Here is a 25,720-nt window from a genome sequence, read left to right on the forward strand (position 1 = left end):
GAACGGCTGAGGAAGAAACAGGAGAAACCGTGATGCGATCTTGAAAATTAGATACTGCTACTGGTTCCCAAATCTGCAGTGACTTTCATTTTGTCCCCACAAACTGAGTAGAATTTTCTCATGTGCTGAATACATCTTGATCTCCTCTTGTTCTGCTTGGCAAGACTGAAGCACATGTGGTAATCAAAGTCATTTAATATGGAAAGTTCCTCAAACACACAATAATTGTTAGAGTCAGTGCATGGTTTCAGAAAGACAAGATTTAATTCTTGTTTTTCTTTGATCAACCATATGATGAGAGGGCAGGTTAAATGTGACCAGAGGGAAAGCTCATTCCTAGAACACTGGGGCCCTTCTGTTGATGTCATGCTATAAAACCGTCATACTGGCAGGTGCATTGAGGTCGTATGCTGATTAGTCTTATAATGGTTTGAATGAGAAACTGGTCTCTACAGGTTCATGTATTTGGATAGTTGGTCCCAGTTGGTAGGATTGTTTGAGGAGAATATGGGGAGGTGCAGCTCTGCGGAGGAAAGTGAGTCACTGAGGGCAGGCCTTGAGGGTCTCATCCTCCCCCCACTTCCATTTTACTCTCTGTTTCATGTTTATGGTTGAGGATGTGATCTGTCAGATTCCTGATACAGTTATCGTGCCTTCCTGCCATGACGGACACTTATACCTCTGGAACTGTGAGATGAAATAAACTCTTTCTTCTATTAGTTGCTTGTTGACATGATATTTTATCCCAGGATCAGAAGAGTAACTGATACGGGTCTTGTTTTGCTTTTCTGTTGCTGTGATAAAGTATCCTGACAAAAGCAATTTAAAGAAGAAATGCTTTATGCTGGCAGACAGTCCATGGTCTATTAATGCAGGAAAGCCAGGGCAGCAGGAGCCTGAAGTAACTGGCCACATTTCATCTTCATCGAAAAAGAAGAGAGAGATGATGTTTGTGTTCATCTTATTTTCTCTCTTTTATATATTCCAGTATCCTAACCAGAAGAATAGTGGTATGTGCAGCAGGCGCACCTTTTTACTTTAGTTACCCCAATGAAGGTAGTTCCTCACAGGATTTTTCTCCCAGGGGATTCAAGATTTCATCAAGATGGCAACTGAGAGTAACCATCACAGATCTCTTCCACTATTGCACTTTGCCTAACCAGGAAGAAAGCAGCAAACACAGACCCCTGTGCAACACCAGGGTTCAAGCCCACAGGGCTTCCACACATAGGAGTCTGTGGACAATTAATCGATCATTTGCTTGAGTCAAGCGTTGGCTCCACAGTCATGTGTTGGCTATGGAGTGACAAATGTGAGAGACGTGGCCCTTGATCTCAAATCGCCTAGAGCACAGGTTCTCAAACTGTGAGTCATGACCCCATAAAAGGACTTCTAGCTGAATGTAGGGGGAGAATGGAAAAATTTGGCAAGAGTGTAAGGCTTCTGAATACATAAAAACAAAAAGTTAATTAAATATGAATGCATCACACACCCAGGGGGTTGCAGCACCCGCCTTCTGTATCGTGAGTCTTACTTGTAGCCTTCATTGTTAACACGTAACAGGTCAGGTTTGTGCCAAACATTTCGTCATGCCATGAATGCTAATAAATGCTGCCTGAAACACCTCGGATTTAGGACTTCTGTATGTTATAAATTACAATGCTTTTACATGCAAAGTCTCTTGATCTCTCTAGAAACATTATGGCCTAATAAAAATTTAAACGTCTATACCTTTTATGACTGTCATTCCTCATTTTTGGTTCATATCATGTTAGTATGTTTAATTTTAAAAATCAGTCTGAGTCACTGACTTGAGTTTCCTAAACCCTATTAAGTGAATTTGGCTTTGGGTTAGGACAAAACTGCCAGCTTTCTGAGATGGCCCCAAACATACTTCAGCCATTCTGTACTGCAATGTATGTATAAACACTAAAATATAACACATATAGTATACATATATATATATGTAATATGTAGAGCTTTGTTCTCAGCACTGATGATTATAAATCAAAATTTGATCAGTTCTGATAAGGATGCTTTGTCTAGTAGTACCAAGATTTTAATTTTTTGTGTGTGAAAATAAGCATGCTTATCTTACTAGCATGACATTTTTCATTCCTCTTTAGTAAGCGGTAGGTAAAATGATATGCTTAAGAAAGATAGTTCATGCTTTATCTTTGATACATGTTTGATTTGTATAGCAACTTTTACGAAGCTCTCTCCTTGAGGTTGCATAAGAACATTTTGGGTGGAGGGGGACATAAACAAATGCAAGTGTAGTGCTGGAGGAAGGGCAATTGTGCTATCCTACCAGGGATCTCCTCAGAAAAACAAAAGACACTAAAGAAGCCAATTTTAGCAGGCTGCTCAGGGAGAGTTTCCTTTAAATTGCACACACAGGAACTCCTCACAGGAACATCTGGCAACAGCTTTAGGATGGACCCAGAATGAAAAATGTCCCTCCCATTACTCAGACAGAAGTGATGACTCGCTTCTAATCAACGTTCAATGGCAAGAATGAAGAGGTGGGTTTTTTCTTTGCTTCTTTCGTTCTTTTTTTGTTTTGTTTTATTTGCAGATGTTAAAGTCTTAATCACTTGAATTTAAAGGAGATTTATCCTGGTGACTGATTTAATCCCTTTAAGGAGCAAGTCTGAAACCCAAGGGGCAGCAACAGCAGAGTCTCTGTGGATGATTCTGAGTACAGCCTCAAGGACATGAGCCTTGTCATCAAAGTGAGTGATCTCAGAGGTGGATTCCTCCCTGCTGAGTCTCCAGATGAGAGGACAATCTGGCTGATGCTTTAATTCCAGCCTGTGAGACCCTAAACAGAGAACCTGAAGAGAGATGCCTAGAGAGATGCCTAGATTTCTGACCTAGAAAAAAACCTCTGAGTGGAAGCTGCTAAATTTCTGTTCAATTTTATGCAGCAATGTAACATAAACATATATATATATGTAACATAAACATATATATATGTAACATAAACATATATATAATATCCAAGCAAAATGACACTTATAGATTGCAAATGCCTGGGGTGGGCAAAAAGGAGCATCTAGAATTATGCCTTGGGTCATCCTTGGGCATTGTAACATCTCTAGGCATTGCCTCCAGACCACTACACATGGTGCCAGGTTCTTATTAGATGCTTTAAAATCTGCTGAGAGGAATGAATAAGCAATAAAGATATGTTTCTAAACAACATTATTAGACTACTACCATTGCAGCTGTCTATTCCAGAATTTCAAAGTGTTGAGCAATTCTTTATTGTAAGACCATTATATACAAAGAACGTTACTGTTGCTACAAGACTAAAAGTAGCCATTAAGAAATAGAGTCAGCACCAAGAAGCAAATTTTTACCCAGCCCATCTTTAGGAAACTCGTGACCCAGGAAAAAGCTGTGCTGTTATGTAGAGATTAAGGGCTCTGTAATGAGGTATGATACAGCCCAGCAATCTGGGTCACAGCTGAAAGCCTGATAATGTGAGGTTTCTCTTCAGAGTCTAAGAAACTATGCGAAGAGCTGCCAAGTGTTAATCAAATCCAAGGCAGACAGTAATAAGATAAACTGCATCATCAAAAGTGTGGTGGTTTGAAAGAAAGGAAATAAACTGCTATGAGAATTGGAATTCTACAAAGATAAAGAAGTGAGTGTTAGAAATGTAAAGGTATTTATAGATTAAGATGTCATATTCCACGTGTTTATGTGCAGGTTTTCCAGATTTATCTGAAAACACTCTAGAAGTTTACAGATGGCCAGTGTCATCTCCTGGCTAACAGTGGGAGTGTGTGTGTTATCCTCACTGCCCATTGGGCACAGATGATGGTTCTCGAGAACCTGCAGGATGTTTCTGCTGTTAACACAGGATCAGCAGGGCATTTTTCAAACATGAGAATTGAAGCCAACGGAAATATTTCTTCTCATCCATATCCCTTCAACATCAGATTGTTTGTAAGAGTGTACCCTTGCTTCTTTCTAACATATGATCACATAAGTCCATGATGTTTTTCCTTCTGGTGTGTGTGTGTGTGTGTGTTTTGTTGTTGTTGTTGTTGTTTGTTTTTTTGCATGTGTGCATAAGTGTATGCATGTGTGCATGCATGAGTGTATTTGTGTGTGTGCATATATGCACTTGACTGTTTGTGGATGCATATTGTTGTGGGTGTGTGTCCACATACATGTGGAAGTCACAGATAAACTTTGGTGTCTTTCCTCAGGTGCTGCCTGCCTTGTTGTTTGAGACAAGGGCTCTCACTGGGACTTAGGGATTGAAAGTTAGGCTAGATTGGCTTGTCAGTGAGTCCCAGGAATCGTCTTATCTCACATGCCCAGGGCTGGACTTTTAATTGCATACCATCATGCTTTCCTTTACACTGATGCAGGATTAGTTTGCAAGCTTCTGTAGGAAGCATTCTACTCATGAAGCTATCTCCCCAGACCCTGCAATTTGCTTTTCAGAGAAATGTCCACACACTTTAGAATGCTGTAACTAAGAATAACTTATAAGGTTAAACACAAGTGTAGGCAGAAGCAAATGATGGATCAACTGGGCATGAGAATGACAACAAATGAGAGAAAGGGAGAGTGGTTATATCTTCAAAATGCTTTCAGTACTGTGTCATTATGAGCAGCAACAGCCCTGGATTTCATGAATAGGGGGCAGGGCAGACTTTGATTCATTTCTTAGATGAAACAATAAATCTCATCTTGGGGTTTTGAGTTAGCATTAGAATTCAACTCAAATGATCAGACAACTGCCTCCCCAGAACTATGCAAAATGGAAACGACTCTGACGTCATAATGAGTTGCCAATGGCTTCACGATGAATGTGAAGTGAGGTATGAGCAAGTGTTTTTCTGGTCAACCCACACATGCTTAAACAAAATGGACCACTAGACACTTTCATATATAATAGGGAGAAGATTGTGAAGAAACTTCTGCTTTCTTCATTTTTCTTGACAGACAGCTCATGTTACAACAGACAACTGATTCAGAACTGATATAATTGCTCTGTCATAAATTCCACCTCCCCTTTAAGAGGAGACTGGCAGTCACTGGCAGCTTCTCAGAAAGGGGAATCACTGAAACTTGCAGAACACAGCTCCTCCAGGAAATTCTGTTCACAAGAGGAAAATGCTCTGCGCACTTTCTGGGTTTGGAAGCACCTAGACATTGTTGGTCTTGTAAGGACACAAAGGTGTAGAGATTGTAAAACTAAACAAAAAACTGTCAGTCGGTCTATGACAAAAAACTGTCAGTCGGTCTATGACAAAAAACTGTCAGTCGGTCTATGATAAAAAACTGTCAGTCGGTCTATGACAAAAGCAACTCAATTATTTCTCCACATTCTGGCTTTTGAGGATTGGCATTATTTTGCAAAGTGGCGCAAAATCTGAGAAAGAGAGGATTTGAATCTCTCATTTTTGACTCCTGGAAACAGGGATCGGAGGGGCTCAGCACCCTCTCTTGCCAGCCCACATGTACCGTATCAGGCAGTTGGCGGAAAGGGTAAATGAGATCTGTCCTTTGCTGCTAGCTCAGGCATACATTAGGTGAAAGCTGCTCTGGTCAGTGTGGCATTAGAGACTGTCTTCCGGTGTCAATCTGTCAGAGTACAGGCTTCTCTGGCCGATCTTGGGCATCCCCAATTCTGTGAATGATCTAAGAGGGCTTAGCAATGGTACTTTGCTATTTTAATAGTTCTGTTTCGCTTTTAATGTGTGTCCTTAAAAACAGAAAAACTAGCACATCAAAGCTGGGCTTTCTCATGCATTACTCCTTAAGGTAAAGATGAGCTAGGAAAGAAAGTGAATTTGAGCAGGTGTAGTAAGACATATCAAATAGTCATGGAAGTGGCAAAGGCATGAAGATGCAATGTTAATAGCAGAAGACTAGAAAATGATTCAGAGGGTCATTTTTCTCCCCTTCCCATTGTTTTCACTGTTTACTTGCTGAGATTTTTTGCTATTTGTTTGGTATGTAAAATAAATATGTGCTTAAGATAAAAAGCATAGAGATATAGAAAAGCTCGAATGGAAAACATAAAAACTGAGCCCAATGCTTCCCTGTAAAGATAAGCACCATCAGCTCTCTATTTCCTCCATCCTTCTGCCAATAAAAATGGGGCTAAGTGCACGGCAGCTTCTAGGGGACCATTTTTGACTTGGTAAAAGCTAATGAAAATTTGTACAATGGGATGTGTCCTTTAACTCTTATTGGATGAAGTGCATCCTGCCATGAGGTTCAGTCAACATTTAACAGAGTATAATTTCATAGCATCAAGGAAAGAGTCACAAACCTCAGGGCTTCAGAGCTAGTGAGCAGCTGGAAGGGAGTTTCTCTCAGATCCTGTGAGTCTGGACAAGGACAGTTCTTGGCTATTCTGGTACAGTGTCTCTGTTCAACCAGCCCCAGGGCCTGGAGTTGACTCAGGGGAACCAGAGTAAGGCTGAGGGGCTCTGACTGCTCTCACAGGGGAATGGACAACAGAGCTACCAGAAAAACATATCCTTGTTTGAAACTCAAATTCCTGGGCTGATCCCAGGTTTAATCTCTCTAGGAATGTAGATAGAATTGCATTTTATACCTGCATTTATACATTTATACATGTGTCACACACAAAATAGCTCAAAGCCTTGCAAAGTAAACTCAATGAATATTTGCCGGATAGCCTCAGATATTTAAGTAGGAAATCACAATCCCCAGAAGCTTGCTATCCAAGCCTCCACCAAGAAGAAAGACAGGCCTATTGGGAGTGGTACCAAGCAGAGCGCAAAGCCCATCTCTCATTCTGATGCATGCAGAGATTCATGATGTGACTGAACGGGGCTGTGATTCAACTCAAACTTGAGCAGGATTTCTTTGTCAATCACTTTGAACTGCCAGGCTCTGTGTCTAGCTCTCCTCTTAGCTGGAGACATAGGAACGCCTCACCCTGCACACACTGCCCACTTCAAGGCAGAGCCATCTTTGTAATAAAGTCATACTATTGGTTGTTAGCTCTTTTTACACACCACAGCCACACCATTCTCCCGGGGCCTACTTACGCCTCAGCCACAGTGAGGCCAGTCCTAGGGTCCATGAGCCCAGGAACTGCTTAAGGGCTCACATAAATCTTTCAGCGTCCTTTAGCATCTGATAAAACCACAATTATAATCTAGTCTTCAATATAGTCAATTTTTCATCAGCACACTTGGAAAATATGATTTGATTTTTAATGTTTCCCCATCAAGAAGTAGCCCGCAAAAGTCACAATGGGCTTGGCTGATCCACAGTCAGGGCCCAAGAAGAGGCACCTACCTGACAGGCATTATATAGAAGTTGGTGTTCAAATTTCTTGATACCAAGAATGTTCTGGAACATCTCATAGAGCTGTTCCTTGCTCAGAATCAACTCAGAAGCTGCACTGGCTGTCATCCGGGCTTGCTGCTTCCTGGGGTCCTCTTCACCACGGTAGATGGCGTCAAACTTGGCCATCCAGGAGCTCAGCACAGTCTCCTTGCTGAGGCCATCAATCTCGGGCAGGCTGCGCACCCTCTTCTCGATGTGCTTCTTGAACACCTCTCGAGAGTCATTGGCTGAGCAGCCCCCGCTCTGTACCATGCGGGCCACACGGTCACTCTTGAGAAACACCTGAGCAAGAGAGGGACAAGAAAGATGGGGTCAGTCGCGGAGGTGCCACTGCCCTGGCCTGCATCCTTCACATGTACCACAGAATGTGCCAGGGTGGGTCACTTTCCATTTACCAGACCCTTGCTGTGCGATTTCAAACAAGTTCCTTTCATACTTTCTTCAGTGCCCAAATCTTAAAGCACGAGTAAAAATAGTATAATAAAAATAGTATAGTAAAAATAGTATAATAGCTCCCGTTTTTGAGGGGGTGTGGCCCAAGACCCTCACTGAATGCCTGAAACCATGGAGATTATTGCACTGTCCTGGCACAGTGTTGGTGTTGTCTGTTCTACTTGGAGACCTTTTGGTAAAGCTTAATCTATAAGTCTGAAAAAGACTAGCACCAATTCCAGTGTGAAAACAAATACAGCAATCCATTATAATAAGAGGTATTTAAAGCAAGTGAATTGCTTAATTCTGGCATTTTTCCTTAATGCCTTCACTCAAATAAAACTTTAAAATCGGGACTTCAGCACAAAGGAGAGCGACTGAGCTTACCAAGTGGCCTCAAGCTTTGATCTGGCAGGCAGAGAGCACAGTCTGTTAAACTGGGTGGCCCCTCCTCAGCCTCTGCTGCTCAGTGGCTGTGTAAACTGTGGTAAGTGAACCTCTTCAAAACTTTAGTGTTCCTGTCTATAAAATAAGGTAATAATCGACTCTATATAGGTGTTTTAATTAAATGGGTCATTTTGAAAAGAGCACTTATAAAGGCGCATGGCTCCCTAAATGCCACAGGGGCTGTTACTATTGTCAGTAAGTATCTAGCATACAGCACTTAAATGTTAGCCACCACGTGCCTCTCATTTATTCTCTAAAGGACACTTATCATAACCAGAATTAAGTATCAGGAAAATGCGTGTTGATTTTCTGTCTCCTTGACAGACATGCAATTCTATTTGTACAAGGAGTGCATGCATGCTCCTCACAGTATCTCCAGTCTCTGGGTGGCACACAGAGCTCTGAGGGTGAACTAAAATGATGTCACTTTTAGGCTTGGTCTACTCTGGAAGGTGTGCCCAACATTTTGTCTTTGCAACAGGATGTTATCATCTGCAAATGCACAAGAACTACAAAGTCAAACTCCAAAGAGAAGAACTGAATCACAGACATTCATAGTGCTTTCAGTAAGTTTATGATTCTGGATTGGGCTGTCCTCATAGCTGTCTATAGTCACATGGGACCTCTGGACCACAAGGTGGTCATGCCTGAATGTAGACGGGAAGCCAAGACTCCACACAGAGGAAGGGGCTTGCCCATCATAACTCCCGCTGCCTGATTATAGTGTCTAGTCACAGACACATGCCCATTGAGAGAGACAGAGAGACAGAGAGACAGAGGGAAAGAGAGAGGAGGACCAGGAAAGGGAGAGAGTACATAGGCACATGAGTGTGTGCATGGTACATGGATGTGGATATGTGCACAGGGATGTATGAACACCCATTCTGGTGCATCCTCAGAGTCCAGAGAGGACATTCCCTGTTCTGCTTGATCATTTTTCACCATATTTCCTTGAGACAGATAGAGTCTGTTGCTTAACCTAGAGTTAGGCTGGCAGCCAGCAAGCTCCTGTATTGCTGTGGTCTTTTCATCCCTGTAGTGAGGAGGTTACAGACGCATGCACAACTATACTCAGCTTTTTATGCGGAGTCTAAGGATTTGAACTCAAGCCCTCATGCTTGTGCAGCGAGTGCCTTTTCCTTTAAGCAATCTCCTCATGGTCTTTCGATTTCATTGTGCCTCCTCCTTCCCTTTGGGGCTCTTCCACCAAGCAGAGGACCTCTGAGCTTTGTTGCCTGAGTCCTGGGAAGATGCCACTTATGAATGACCATTTTCTCTTGCTCCACTGCTCACACTTGGAAGCTACAGTCACGGAGTTTAATACAAGGCGCTGATGCTACTGCTTCAGATTCAAAGAGGAAAATAACTGACACTTTGGAGCTGTGTCCTGTTCATGCTCCAGAAGGCATATAAAGGTCCTCCAGGAGCAGATCAAACATCCCTTTCCCTGCCAGAGGCCAGCACTTGCCTTGTAGGCTCTGAGGGTGTCTTGAGGGCCATGATGAAAAGCAGGCAGCCTTGTGCATCATGACAAAGTCATACTGGGTGAAAAATTGTTACCAATGTGGCTTCCATTTATTGTTGAGTCAATGAAGTGGTATAGACAAGAGGCTGAGGTATTGTCTCCTTGCTGAAGACCATGCCATGTTCTGATGGCCTGGGACTTGGAGCTCATGTAGATTTGAGAGTTAATTCTTAAGTCAACTAGAGGAAAAATTTCAAATACATTCCATGTTAGTCCCAGCCTTCATGAGACAGAGTTCACTCGGGAGCCTGTGCTGCTCAATGAGGATTTGCTTAACCTGACATATTATGAGTCTCCTTTGTGGGCCTCGGTCTCAAATAATAGGGTGCTAGAGAGATGGCTCAGTCACTGAAACACTTGATGTGCAAACATGAGGACTTGAGTTTGATCCCTAGAAGCCATGTAATGTGATGTTCAAGAATAATCCTAGCACTGGCAACGTGAAGACAGGAACAACCGTGAAGCTCACTGGCCAGCCAGCCTGTCACATGTGCAAGTTCTGGGATCAAGGAGAGGTATTGAATAAGACATGTGAGGTCAATGCCAATCTTCAACTTAAACACACGCACACGCATGCACGAGCGTGCGCATGTGCGCACACCCCCCCCCCAAATAACCAGGTATACATTCACAGAAGAACAGTAAAATTGTAAAGCAAGTTGAGGTATCTTTAGACGATAATGCAGCATTGTGGATGGGGAGGCAAGGCAAGATTATGTGTCACCTGAGATAAACCACCTTCTCTTTCTGAATTTCCAATTTCACATCTGTAAGCTGAGAAGGTTAAATTAGAGCATTATCCTTAGCATTATCCTTCCAGCTGCAATGTTTTCATGACCATTTAATTCTTTCTTTGAGCACTTACTATGTGGGATACACTACACTAGAGACTGGGGTACAACAGTGGAAAGGCGCAGATTGAACACCTACAGAGTGCAACAGAAATCATCCTAACAATCTTATACAAAATAAATCACAGTCTGGAAGGACCAGTGACAGCATAGAACCCAGCAGGTAGGGTGCCTATGAGTGGGTCTATGGTGGTCAAGGAGAACCCAGCAGGTAGGGGTGCCTATGAGTGGGTCTATGGTGGTCAAGGAGAACCCAGCAGGTAGGGTGCCTATGAGTGGGTCTATGGTGGTCAAGGAGAACCCAGCAGGTAGGGGTGCCTATGAGTGGGTCTATGGTGGTCAAGGAGAACCCAGCAGGTAGGGTGCCTATGAGTGGGTCTATGGTGGTCAAGGAGAGCCCAGCAGGTAGGGGTGCCTATGAGTGGGTCTATGGTGGTCAAGGAGAACCCAGCAGGTAGGGGTGCCTATGAGTGGGTCTATGGTGGTCAAGGAGAACCCAGCAGGTAGGGGTGCCTATGAGTGGGTCTATGGTGGTCAAGGAGAACCCAGCAGGTAGGGGTGCCTATGAGTGGGTCTATGGTGATCAAGGAGAACCCAGCATCCAGGGGCACCTTGTGGGGGACTATGGTGGACGTGAAAATCTTCCAGAAGTAAACACCTCTGAGATGGAAGTGAAAGTGAACAGAGAACAGAACAAAGAGGACACAGATATTTCAGACTGAAGGAGCAATTTGTATTAACAATGCCAAGTGGCAGAAGAGACAGGGAGAGCTGAGGTAGACCAGGGTAGTGAGGTGTAGGGCTGCTGGCATGGGATGAATAGGAGCGACTACATATCCAGAAGCCTGGTCAGAGGCATCACAACTACTGGCCTGCATTTTAAGGGCACCAGAGAAACACTGATGGTTGTAAATTGGGATATGAGCCCCAAGAGTGGAAGGAGCCAACTGAGAGGTCCTTACAGGGGCCAGGTAAAGAACAGTGGTGAGATAAACAAAAGGGTTCAGTCTTTGTTGTCTGCTCTAATGATCGTGAGAAGTTTAGAAATATTCGCTCAACAATGGCGCCAGGCTTTCTTCCCCAGCTGTCCACACCAGTGTCCCACAAACCAAGGAGAGCCCAATTAAACTCTTGGCATCACATCCGTTCCCCCCATTCCCTTTCTTAGCCTCCATCTCATAATTTTATGAGTATTTGGCAAATATTTGAATCTCAAGGTAGATTCTATGTTTTGGGAAGATAGTGTTATAGAGTTTTCTTTTTTATTCTTAATTTTTTATTCTCTCTCCCTGGTGTGTGTGTGGGTGTGTGTGCATGCATGTGGACATACATGTGTGCCTGTGTGTGTGTGCATGTGCATGTACTCATAATTGCTATTGTGTACAGACAGACATCAGAAGACTATCTTAGGTGTTGGTCCTCACCTTCAACCTTGTTTGAGACAGGGCCTCTTGTTCATTGCTGCCTACAACAGGCTAGCTGGCACAGGAGTTTCTCCTTTCTCCATATCCCATCTTGTTCTAGAAGTACTGTGATTACAAACATATGCTTCTGTGTACATCTTTACCTACACGGGTTCTGATGCTCCAAACTCATATATCCTTATACTTACATGGAGAATGTTTTATCAACTAAGTCATCTCACAAGCTCCTTGTTTAGTTTGTAAAAAAGTTTTGTACCTAAAATAATGTCTGGGTGATGTTCAACACGTAATTGTTGGAGTGCACTGATAAGAATAGCACAGACTTTTCCAGCAAAACTCCTGCTGATTAATTGGATCATATCAGGCTGAGATGGGAAAAGAGGAGTTGGCAGACACATACATGGACCTCCAAACAAGTGAGTTAGGACCAACATTCCATGGAGCCCATAGCCAGGAGCAAACCAGATGATGACAGTATGTTGCAGACATGCTAACTCCCTGGTCCCTTCCTGAGCAGAGTAGTCGCTCAGTACATATTAAACACATTGTGATGACTTTAGAAGTCACTTAATCTCTTTTGACCTCATGGTCTTTCAGCAACACATGAGGCCAATCCAGCCTTCCATCTTCGATGATGATAGAGTTGAGAGACTTTGTAAAGGAAAGTAATCTATCAGCTCAGAAATGGGATGTGATTCAGTCCCTACAGGAAGAGCCATCAATGTGGGAAGAGAGGCTGAGGACTGAGGAAATGGGGAGGAACAGGGCGTCAAAATGAGATAAGATAGCCAGTTACAGAACACACTGGCTGGAAACTAATTTCCCTGGCTTCCTAGTCTGTCAAAAGAGAAGTGAGGCTCAAGCTGGCATCAGCTTATATGAACACTAGTGTACCTCTTTGTATTTTTTGGTTTTGTTTTCAGTTTTTAGTAGCTGTGATAGGAGGGCTTCAACCTTGGGAACACTTCTATCCAGAACACCAATAAACCTTCTCCAGCTTTCTTGCCATCTCCTTGACAGGCCTGAATAAGAGGTGGAAGATATGTGGACAGACAAGTTCCATTCATTAGCCCTGCTTTCCCACAAGGTTGCTAAGCAACCTCCAGAGTGTTTTATATATTAACACACTCACACCTAACAGATGTGCGCATTGTAGGGAGCTCAATTTGGCTCCCACTTTCTTGCTGACAGACTGAGGCCAGGGCAGATCTTTCTCCGTTTTAAAAAGTAAATTATTCTTGGTCAAGGAGATGGCCTAGTGGGTACAGGCATCATGGCTCAAGCCTGATGGCCAGAGTTCAACCCTTGGATGCACATAAAAATGTATAGCAGAAGCAATGAGAGAAACCCTGCCTCATAAACAAGGTGGGACAGAACAGGCTCCTGGCAAGTTCTCTGACCTCTGCATGCACTGTGGCAGGAGTACATGGTTACTTTTATAGAGGAAGAAATTGAGGCTCAAACTTATGACACATTTATTTAAAATTTGAGGGTCCTGATGGTGTCTTGATGCCTGGCCTGAAGACCATGTGGATGTGAAAAATATGTAATGACTGGATCACACCTGGGGGACTCTGCTGTCATCCTCGGGCCTCATAGCCATAATTTAAGAGACTAAAGGATTAGCCTACAGCGTGTTTGTTTGATTTTCTCTGACAATCAGAGCCACTAGGAAGAAACAAATCCATCTGTGTACTCTTCACAGCCATCAGAATGTGTGGGCTCCTTTTTCCTACCCACCCCCCACTTCCCTTTCTCCTTGCATGTAAGGATGGCTGCTCTGGCTCAGCTGGCCTGGATAAGCACATGAGTGGGTCCACTTTCACTTTTCCATGATGGCTCTTCACTACTGTAATATGCAGACAATTCATTCCTTAGCAACACAACAGTAATGACTATGACTGGCCTATCTACTGTAGTACTCTCAGAATCTTTGAAGACAGTTCTATTATTCCTTAAAGTGTCACATCATTGCTATTGGTAGGTTGAAATGGGAAGAAATGGTATGGTAGGTTGGAGAGCATTTTGTGTGTGTATGTGTGTGTGTGTTTGTACACACACATATGAACAGGTTCATACTTGCAAACAAGGAGGAGAGAGATGGAGAGGAAGAAAAAGAGAGGAAGACAGAGGGCTGGGAGAGTGAAAGGGAGGTAGGAGGAGAGAAAGAGGAGAGAGAGGGGAAGGGAGGGAAGGGATGGGAAAGGAAGGAGGAAGAGAGGGGGAGAGAGAGAACAAGAGAAACAGAATAGAGGAGAGGAAAGAGAAAGAAAGTAGAAAGGCAAGGGGAGAGGGCAGAAGAAAGGAGAAAGAGGAGGGGAGAGAGATAATGAGAACAAAGCAGAAAGAAGGCTTGTCAGTGGTTTGCTCTTCTGAGAACACAGCCACACAGTTCTGACAAAAGGATAATGATAACAACCACTAATTTCTCACTGGGACACCGGTACACTTTGCTGCAATGCTTGAAATGGGCTAAGCCTAAACTCAGGTTCCAGAGGTGGACCTGGCTGGAGCCTTGTAGTCAGGCTAGTTCAAGCCCACCCACTGTGCAAAAGTCCCTGGGCTTTTGCCAGAGTCCTCAGTGAAGAAATGTGTTCCCTTTGTCTCTGGATTTGCTGAGCTGGTGGGACATCCTTGTGTCCCCTGTATGCACAGAATGCAGGATTCAGGTTGGAGGGAGGACACATACTGTAGGCATCTCTGAATGCAACCATGCTAAGGCTGACCTGAACCCTAGCATTTTGTTTCTTTGAAACTAGTTTGAGCTAGCTGCAGGTCATTTGCAGCCCAGAGTCCTGGCAAAGGTAAAGGCTGACCCAATGCACATGGGTCCCTGAGTGGGCTAGGAAGAAGCACTAGCTTCTCCACAGCCCAGGGGAGAAGGGAAACGGAGGAAGGGAAGTGCCCCCCCCCCGAGGCCTAGTACTAATCCTGATCTCTCACCTGTGTATTAGCAGATTAGACGTTCCAGAAATGTGAATCTGAGGCTCACTAAAGCCTCACTAATGAAGACAGAGGCTGGACCTCTAATTCCTGCATTCTTTCCCAGGCTACTCAAATCCTAACAGGAAAGATTCAATCACTCTCCATCCCTGTATTCTCCCTGTACCCAGAAGGAGCTCTTTCATATAAAACTAGCCACTATCAAGGAAACCAGCAAATCACTATAGATATCCTAACTTACGAAGACTCATTAGCATACTGATGTCGATTAATTTTCAAATTTAATTAATAGAAATGGCACTTTCTTTTAATTTGCATCGTTAGTCAAATGAGCATCCCAATTAGGATTTGTAATATACAGATTCATAAACTCCACTTGATGAGCATAAACATGAGAAGGGGCTGCCTGTTTTGACAAGCATCCCCTCATTTCTCTCCCACTGGCTTTCGGAATCTGGGGAAAAGGAGGTGATCAGTTTCATTTCCAGGCTGTTTCTATGCAAAATATTTTGTTATCTAGAATTAAGTTCTTCAAGGCCATACATAACTAAGATTCCAAGTCTGCTTACTGGCAATAGCAATTGCTGCTTGTAACTTATAAAGGAAAATATTTAAACTGGGACACATACAAAAGTGACCTCACCTTCTAAAACAGCCCCATACAGAAACCTCATTAGGGAGGTGGGGCATCAAAGGAGTCTGTGGTTCTAAACTTAATAGCTGGGCTGGAGAGATGGCTCAAACATTAAGAACACTGACTCCTCTTCCAGAGGTCTTGAGTTCAATTCCCAGCAACGACATGGTGGCAAACAACCATCTCTAATGAGATCTAGTGCTCTCTTCTGGCCTGCAGGCACACATGCAGACAGGACATTATATGCGTAATAAATAAGCAGCAGCATGTTGCTCACAAGTGATTACTGTGAACTTGTTTTACTGTCTCCATGACAGGAGAACAGTTCTTTAAGTGGGAGGGAGAGTGTTGCGGCATCCCGGGTTCTCTACCAAGGTGTCAATTATATTGAAAACACATGGTTGGGAGCGACTGGTGGGCAGGGACGAAGCTTTAGAGAGGGAGTGGGACAGGAGGAGGGGAGGGAAGCAGAGCAAACACACATGAAATGACCCCATAAGGAAAAGATGTTGTTAAATTTCTCTATATTTATTTCAGCTCGTCATGATTGTTTGTGCATTAATGTTGGCATGGCGCCCCAGCTTAAGAATGTTCACGAGTCAGTTTCTTAGGGTTATTGTTGTCATCTGTTTTGACAATGGATATGCCACAAGGGGCACCGGATTCCAAATACAGATCATTTCTACGTGGCTCGCCCTGGCAGACCACTATTTAAGGTAAAATGCTTGGCAAAGACTAGCTAACCATATCTGAAAACATATATATGGGGAAAACATTGCCGCTGGAAGGTTAATTGAGGTCACAGCCTTAATGATGCACACACGACAGGCAGAATGTGCTTTGAGGAAGAATATTTATAAAAGCAAAGAATTCTCATGGAACTGCAAGCCCAGTTCACCGACTACTGACCCGTCTGCATCAGCCAATGTCCTACACCTTCTTCTGTGGTCCTCAGCTCAGTAGCCCAGGCTGGTGCCAGGCTGGCGACATCCTGCAGTCTGCGCTTACCTCATAGTAGCTCTGGACAGCATTCATAAAGGCTTCATCAGCCACGATTTGTGTCTCTCCGTTGAGGAAAGCCTGGAACCGGTCCTTGACGGTCTGCAGCTGTTGTTTGCTGATCTGTGGAGAAGCAAAGAGAAGTTTGAAGGCTTCATGTCAACAGGAACTTTACAGGAAAAATGCCCACCTATCTTCTGAACCAGTATGGAACACAGTCGGCATTAAAAATAATATAGTTAAATACATTGTTTTAAAGACCCGTGGGACTACATAGACCACAGAAATCAGCAAGTGCTATCAAGAAGCCTTCTTTCCTTCTTTCCTTCTTTCTTTCTTTCTTTCTTTCTTTCTTTCTTTCTTTCTTTCTTTCTTTCTTTCTTTCTTTCCTTCCTTCCTTCCTTCCATATCTATCTATCTATCTATCTATCTATCTATCTATCTATCTATCTATCTACTATTCCCCACTTTTAAAAAATGAGTTTGCTGTTGAAATGTTTCTCAGGGAATGATACTTGGTTATACTCAGAATTCGTTATTCTTTCATCTCTTACTTTGATTTGTGTCCCTGGTTATTTATAGGCACAGCGCTTGTAAGACAGAAACTGTAGAGAACTGGGTCACGTCTCTTCCCAGATTCACATTTAGGGATGCATCATTGGCTGAGGTTATCAGCCACGTGGGGCTATTTATAATGCAGAAGTCAGCAAATACCACCAAGCAAACAAACAAGCCCGTTTGTTTATTTGTAACTTTAAAGGAGAGCCTGCCATTGGAACCTGGCCTAGCGGACACTGCACCATGCACAGCATTTGCTACACCGTGCATAAGCAGCAATCCACCTGCAGGCTCTTGCACATGATGCCACAGAGGCTTTCGAACCTCCGGTGGTGTGGGGATACCCCTGACCCGAAGTCGGAAGTACCGAGGTGCAGTGCAGGAAGCACGGTGGCACATGAGCAGTCCGGTATGTCCAACTCTCTGCCCTCCCGACCTCAATCATCTTTGTTCCCAAGGAAAACAGTCCAGTGAGATCTGTGCTGACCATCCTCCTCTGCTTATGAATGCCCTGTTCCCCTTCTCCCTTCCCTCAACATGATCAGCACTGGCACAAGAAGCACTCAAAAGCCCAGCTCAGGCAAAGACTTCCTCACACGTGACTCAAGGGCAAACATTTATGTGATTAAATGTGTTAAACCCATTTGCTATCTTTTCCACTAAGGTTTCCCTGGAGCTTCCTTAGTGCCTTACATGTGACAAGCAGTCAATTAATGTTGATTTAAACTGAATGAATAAAGTGCAGGAAAGATGCTATCTCTGGGTAGCCTTGAAACAGCTCTAGTTTCTGTTGACATTATATAAATTTAATAAACTACTCGAAGTTCAAGCCTCTGACTTCTAAACAGGTAAATACATTGAAAATGTTACATTTCATAATGAAGGATGAGATGCTTCAGAGAATCACGGTTCTAACAGAAAAATAACTTTGCAGTAGCACTGTAGTGTCTGGCCAGTACAGCACTGTGGGTGGACCAGGAGGCTGAAGCTTCTCTAGAACGGGGCTGGCCTTAGAGAAATGCCCTTGTTCTCAACCTCCGTCTTTCTGTTTGAAATACAGCAAGCGTCCTAACAGCTCACTGCCTCATTAAGTGACAGCTCTTCAGCGATGTGAGTCCTGGTTGCAAATTAAGGTGTTTTCCCAGCAAGGTGACAGGATGACTGCAGCTAATACAGTGTGTGCATATGTGTGTGTATGTTTGTGTTTGTCCGTGTGTTTATATGTCTGTGTGTGTACGTGTGTGCACGTGTATGTGTGCGCTGCTAGGAACTGAGTCCATGTTTCCCGTGGTTTCTTTCTCTTTTTGCATGCTAGGCAAACATTCTACCATGGAGCTACCTCTACAACTCACATGCTGTATTCTTTAACAGTTTGCCTGGTGAATGGTGAGCATTCCTACGACAAAAATACTGTTTGTGTGAGGTGAAGCCTTTGCCACTCAGTTTAACCCATCCCATAGTGGGGCATAACACAAGCAGGCTGCATACAACAAACACAATTTTGTCTGTTAATTAAAGTAGTATTGAGTTGCTTTATGGACTTGAAATATCTTTACTATTAGGCTGAATATGAGTAGAAAATAAAGTTTAAAGGAGACTGGAGCCTCATCTGAGTTTCTACTCAAGAAATAAAGCAAGGAGGAGGTCTCAGAATGTTCCTAACTGGCAACTAGAGTGCTCTGATTAAAGTTTTTAAGTTTTGGAGACTTGGAGGGTGGGAGGAGGTGGAGGTAAGAGAAGATGAAAAGATTTAACTTTAAGGAGATTCACGCTTTACAATTTTTTTGCATGTGTATGTATGTATGTATGTATGCTTGTTTATATGTGTGTAACTATGAAGAGGCCGTAGGCCAACCTTAGATATTGTTTTTCAGGATCCATCCTCCATGTTTTTTGAAGCAGGGTGCCTCACGGGGACCTGGAGCTCACAGAACAGGCAAGACTGATTGCTCAGCAACTTCCAGGGGTCTGTTTTGTTTTGCCTCTCCAGTGCTGAGATTACAAGTGTGCACCTGTCCATGGGTGCTGGGATCACAGGCGTCTACCTCAGTGTGGGCTGGGGTCACAGGTGTCTACCTGAGTGTGGGGCTGAGGTCACAGGTATCTACTTGAGTATGGGGCTCGGGTCAGAGGTGTCTACCTGAATGCAAGGCTGGGGTCACAGGTGTCTAGTTGTACTCAAGGCTGGGGTCACAGCTGACTACCTGCACTCAAGGCTGGGGTCAAGCTCATCTTCATGCTAGTGCAACAGGCATTTTAAGGACTGAGCCATCACCTCTGCCCTGAGATCCAGACTTGGTATGCTCTAGAGAATCCACCACTCAACATCAGCCACATTTGCAAAGTTTAAAACAGTTGAGATGATCTTTAAAATGCTTTATTTTAACCAAGATGTACTCCAAACACTTCAACATGTGATTGTGACCTGAATTTCTGATGAGATATCTCATTTGCGTAATGTTTTATCTTGGAAATAAGCCACGGTTTCCTTTTCTAAGGCATCACAACTGAGTCACTGACGGTGGCTGGGCTACCATGTTGAACAGTGTAGCCTTAGAGTACAGAAGGAATGCACATCTTCACTTACATTGTCCTCACACAGTGACTTTGTGTGCTCATGGAACTGATCTCATCTGGGCAGTAGCAGCAGGGAACCTTCTCACAAGACAGCATGCTAGCATGAAGCCCTCCAAAGCAGGTCAGTGAAGTGCATTCAAGTCAGGCCTCCTAGCCACTCAGGACAAACCAGGCATTTCACAGACTTGATGCTTAGGATTCCTTCCAAGTCAGGTCAATGCTAGCCCTGTGAGACGTGCAGCCTTGGGTAGGCTTTTATCTTTAGTACTTAAGTAATTGAAATAAAACCAGGAGCACACACCATCTGAGTGATCAAGACTGATTGCTGACTGAACTCAAATCCATTATCTGAATTTTCAATAAATAAGCATGGAGCTCATTTATATACAGGCATTTACAAAGAACCCAACAAGCCCCGAGAGCTCTGCCAGGACCCAAGTGTTCAGCAGTCAGTAAAACACAGTCATTCTTTGATCTCACTAGCTGGGCCAAAGCGCTAGATAATCTAAAGGCATCAAGGCATATCCTTAGGGCCCTGCCATCTATATAAAAAAGGAAAAGCATAAATAGTTAGAGCTAATTATGTTCTAAGATTTCAAAGGAGAGAAATTATAGACTATAAAAGTCTCAAGAGAAAAAGCAAGATGGGGAGAGATGTAGGTGCTTTTGAACATACACACTCTCATGTACACACTATTAATGGTTTACTTGCTCCGGATTAACCTTTGATCTAGATATAATTCAAACCTTAGGCTCATTGTCCTTGGTGTATGCAAAATTCAGCTGCACAGTGGGAGTGTGAGATAAGGAGAAAGGCCTCAGCATCATAAATCTCTAGGATAAAGACTGGCACTGACTGGAGGAACAGGACTAAGCTTTGGAATGAGAGGCTGTCTTTCCCTGTACGGCTTGATGACCACATATCACATTTAAGATTCAATTCCTGTCTCTGCCAATTGGCTTCTCAAAGTCATTGGTGTCATGGACCAAATTCTGGTTAAAAAAACCTTTGAGAGCATTAATCTCAGTTCATTTCAGAGAACAAACGCCACAAAGCCACACAAAGCAACCCACACTTCTCTGGGCACATTAACTTCACAGCCACAGGGGAGCAAGAGTAGATGTGTTGGCAGAATGTGAAGTCTCCTCTTGCCTCCTTTCGATCGACACTTACCATTTCCTTACTATAGAGCACTTAATCTCTAAACTCTCTCTGTCTCACTGGGCAAAATGAGCCTATATTTATCTCAGTGTTTGCTTCCTTGTCCTAGAGCCAAGGCTGATTGCATAAGACTGCAGTGAGGATGCTCAGTGAGAGGCCTGCACTGGATGGGGCTCCGCCTGTGCTAGCCACTATGGGTGGATCTTAACATCAGACTGCACACGTTATTCTTTTGATAGGGTCAGACTGGGAGAAATTGTACCTATCTGAAAAATTCAGCCCATGTGTTCTTTTGCAGATGCCCCCAGGTAGAGTTTTACTGTTTTCTCAGTACTTGGCAGGAGTCACACACGGTACTGCACTTGGAGACAGGGAAGGGACATGGGTTGGAGTTAGACCACACATGCTAGGTGTCAAGGGAACATTGCTTCATATTTTGGTATACCCACTTACTTCCAAGCTTGGGAAAGCAACATTTTTTAAGCCTTGGCTTAAGAACATGTGTTCTGGGATTGTTTAGAAGATTGAAAAGGAAGGGAGACTTAGAGCACTGCCTGGCACATTCAGTCAAGTTAACTAAGGAAGACAGTAGCTGAACAATTCCAAGGTCCTGGCTGAGGCTGCGCTCTTTTCTCCCCTGAGTGCCATTCTGCTCTGCCCCAGTACAGGTTATTCCTGCTCTCTTCCAGGACACTGCTGCCTTGCAGATGCTCAGGAGCCTCCAAAAGTTTGTTGAAGCCTTTGTTCTGGCTGCTTCTTAATGAGGCCATATTTCTGTTTCTGCCTATAGCTACTACCCAGGGATTCAACCCCATGTCTCTCAGAGGACCTCTCCTGGCCAAACGTCAAGCTAGTGTCCCCAGGCTAATTTCCATCATATTGTACTGGTCCTGTGAATTTCACTCAAGCAATTACCACTGTCAGAATTTACATTATCTAACATAAGTTTGTTTGAATGGATCACAACATCACACATACAAAAATACATCTTAAGAACAGGATATATGCATTCTTACAAAATTAACTCATCTCATATCAAGATAAAATAGTGAGTATCCAGATCTGGGACACTCCTGCTGGTCTCCAAAGTCATGCCCTCTCTGTTAGACCACAGACACCATAGCCACCTCTGTCTGTCTCAGGAATCAGACCTTGCCTCCACCATGGATCTGGTCTCTACCTCCTACCGATGTAGTCCCTATAGGAGGGACTTGCACACAAATGATTTTTCTTCTCTCTGCTGCCAGGCTCCCTACTCCTAGAAAAAAGTTATAAAAGTCATTCACCTCCTCTTCTTCCTCTTTTCTTTTTCTTCCTTCTTCCCCTTTCAGGATCCTATCATGTTGTCCATGGCAGCTTTCTTTCTTTTACTCTTTTACTCTTTTACTTTATCTCTCCTAATGAATCTCCTCCCTGGGTTTGAAGGGAAAGCATCTCTTTCTCTCTAAGGTGCTATCACATCTCTGATATTAGCCCTACTCATTGCCCTCACACCTCAAGACTGGATCATGCCCTCCCTTATCACAAGCCCTTTGTCCTAATAGAGCTCATTTCTAAAGAGCAAATTGTCTTCACTTCCTTCTCTGCAAACCAATAGAACATTTTTTTTCTTTTTAAAACCACCTTTATTACACTTTTGTTTGTTTATTATGTGTGTGTGTGCATGTCTACTTGCATGTGTATAGACATGGTCAACAGTGTATGTGTTGGTCAGAAGGCAGCCTGCAGGAGTCAGTTATCTCTTTCTACCTACCACATGGATCTGGGGATGGAACTCATGCTGTCACACTTGACAGCAGGTACCTTTTCCTGTTAAGTCATTTCACCTCCTCTTTTTTTTTATCATAACGCTCTCCAAAGATGACCAAGAGCCTGTCTACTATCACCATGAATCATTTATTTTTGCCAGCATCTCAGTGTGATGCTAGAGCAGTCATGCATAGTAGAATTATCTACAGTGTTGAGTGCAGCAATAGCTTTATTCACTATCACTGCTGAGTGGTGTTCCAGTGTATGACTCTACTACCACTCACTGATGGGCATGTAGAGCTGTATTTGATCATGGTCTGCATCCCACAAAAACATTTTTACACGTATTCCAACCTCATCTACCTCTATGCTGATATGCTTAGTGCCTGGTACATAATTAGTTTTCAACAAGTATTTGTTGAGTGCGTTTATTAACTTATTGAATGCTTCATGTATACCGGAGATGTAAAATGAACAAGGCACAATCTTGGCTGTCAGATCAGAGATCACATGTTCACTTGACTTCCTAACATGCACTGTTATTGCCAGACAAAATGAAAATCTTAAGTGCTTATAAAGACAGCTAGTCTAAGAGTCAGTCTGTGGGACAGAGTTTCTGTCTGGGTAAAGATTAACTGACCTCATAGACAGGACTGAGTCCAGAAAGTGGAGTCTTTGAGTGGAGTCTTTGATAAGGGAGGACATGATCCAGTCTTGAGGTGTGAGGGAAATGAGTAGGGCTTATATAAACAAATTGGAATGATTGGCCTACAGTAACTGACAACGTTAGCTCAACTCTAAACAAATAAATAGGCTTGTACAAGTCACTTATCCACAGACCTTCCCAAAATAAAAGTGCATCTATCAGCAACTGACATGTCCAGAAGCCACCTGGGGCCTCAAGGTCAGAACAGAATCGCAGTGAAGAGTTCCAAGAGCAGAAACCCTGATGAGAGGACAGATCACAGGTAGAGGGAAATGTTGCTGCTCTCACTAGAGCCATTCAGACACCCTGGATTCAGTCTGCTTAATTAATCGAGGTCTGGAAATTCCCACTGCCCTTCAGGATGTCTGTAACTCATTGAAGCACTTGGCAGGCATGTGAGATGGATCTTCAGTGAGGAGAAAACATCATGTTCTAAGTGCTCGTCTTAAGAAAAAGAACAGTGAAGCCAGAGCAGCTCTGGTTGAATCCTGGTTATACTGCAGTCTATTAGGCAAGTAATTCACTTTGGTGTCTGTCTCCTGAAAACAAGGAACAGTGCTGTCTTCTTGTAGAATAGTGCTTTCTCCTTCCAGGGTTTTCCTTTCCACCTTTCATCTTCCTCACATTTCTTTTTGCTTAGTTACCCACTTTTGAAACTACAGGAACACGGTGATATTCGCCATTGTTTCTCACTTAGACTTTCCCACTTAGGGGTTAGAAAGCCCAGTACTTCCTTCAAGTCTCCTTGAAAGTAAGGATGGCTATGTGGTAGAACCAGACATTGCTAAGGACCCTGGAGGACACATTTGAAATCCTTACAAAAAGGACTCCACTCAAAGACATAATCAGTTTCTTCCTGTTGTCTCTTTTCTGGACTGAGCAAGCAACTGCACTATCTGCAGCTGGAGTGAAAGACCATGAACATTATAAAAACACTGAATCACCGAGTCATTGTTTACTCTGGACTTAACAATGGGAGCAATAAAAGCGTCCTGATGTGTTCTCGCCACTGTATGCGTTCTCTCACTTACAGCCAAGTGCTTCTTATTATACATTTGGCTTTCTGCAGCTACAAAAGAAAGCACTGTTGCTAAGGTAGTCACTGGTTAGCATGCTTCCTATTGCACGACTGTACGATAAGGGAAGAAGGAAGCCATATCTATCCTATAAGTGTGAGGCTAACAATGTATTATTCTGAGCATAGATGAGCGAGTGGAAATCTGTCATTTGGTGTTAGAAGTGGTCTGTCTGTCTGTATGTCTTTTTGGGTTTACATATATATTCATGTGGTGTGAGCGCATGTATGTGTGTGCATGCATGACACTTTCTGAGGCAGGGTCTCCCCACACACTAATGGTCCACACCACCGTTTGCTTTAATTTGAAGTATACTTCAAATAATTTCTTCTTCAAAATAAAAACTTGTTCTAAGCAATAGTCTAAAAAGCATAGCCTTTCCATTGTAGTTATGATTAATATATATGTATATATACATATGTATCAGTGTTGATCACATTTATTCTTAAAAATCTATTCGGGCAAGAAAGAAAGAATAAAGACGGTGCTCCACTATATGACACTACCACGGGCGTTCTATGGCCTAAAAAGACACACTCTCGGAGATAGTAAGTGAATACTGATTAAAACAGGACTCTCCCAGGAAACAGCCATCTACCAGAAGAGGGACAGGAAAAGAATTTAGAGAATGACTCCGAGTTACCACTTGGATGGAGGAGGGGATGGAATGTTCTGGGTTTACGACATGAGTGTACTGACATGGTGAGCATGTGCAAAGCCCGAGGTTACAGCTTCAGGAACCTCCAAATAGCACAGTCGCACAGTGATCAAAGAAAGATGGCGACAGAAGAGGAAAAGATAAGAAGAAAAAAAGGAAGAACACAGGGCCACTCCCACCCATCACTGAACAGTGAAAAACACTATGTCATGTCCTTGAAAACAATACATACTTTAGAAATATGTTTTTTCTTCCACCTTGGAGGCACCGAGGCAGTAGTCACTTGCATTCTTTTAATAGGGCTGTTGGCAAAGAGGCTCAGAAAACCCTTAGCTTTCTGTTTCAAAGTCTGTTTCAAAACTTGAAATGCTACTGAGGACCCCAAAGTGCTTCCATTAGGCAAGTTATATTATATCTCCTGATGTCTACTGTAGCTTAGACTAAAACTGCATGGTTTAAGATATTTATTAATTCATTAAAACTAATAAGATCAAGTTCATTATATGTTTAGCTAAATAACCCACTGTATGAAAATATTTTTTTTTAAAAAGGTTAATAGTGAAAATATTTGGGGCATTTAATAGTATTTCTTATCTGTTTTGGATAGAGAGAGGACAGGTGAA

General features: G+C 43.1%; 1 protein-coding gene across 12 annotated transcripts in view; it reads right to left on the reverse strand.

Annotated features, from left to right (window-relative positions):
• The window catches only part of Cadps (calcium dependent secretion activator), a 452,771-nt gene that overhangs the window by 327,356 nt on the left and 99,695 nt on the right, over positions 1 to 25,720 (reverse strand). For all 12 annotated transcript variants that reach the window (XM_060390975.1, XM_060390971.1, XM_060390969.1 and 9 more), the window contains exons 2-3: positions 16,621 to 16,734; positions 7,306 to 7,638 (exon numbers count right to left, since the gene is read on the reverse strand). In XM_060390975.1, coding sequence (XP_060246958.1) covers positions 7,306 to 7,638; positions 16,621 to 16,734 — 447 coding nt within the window. The remainder of the gene's footprint in view (positions 1 to 7,305; positions 7,639 to 16,620; positions 16,735 to 25,720) is intronic.

This window comes from Meriones unguiculatus, chromosome 9, assembly GCF_030254825.1.
Source record: "Meriones unguiculatus strain TT.TT164.6M chromosome 9, Bangor_MerUng_6.1, whole genome shotgun sequence".
NCBI lineage: Eukaryota > Metazoa > Chordata > Mammalia > Rodentia > Muridae > Meriones > Meriones unguiculatus.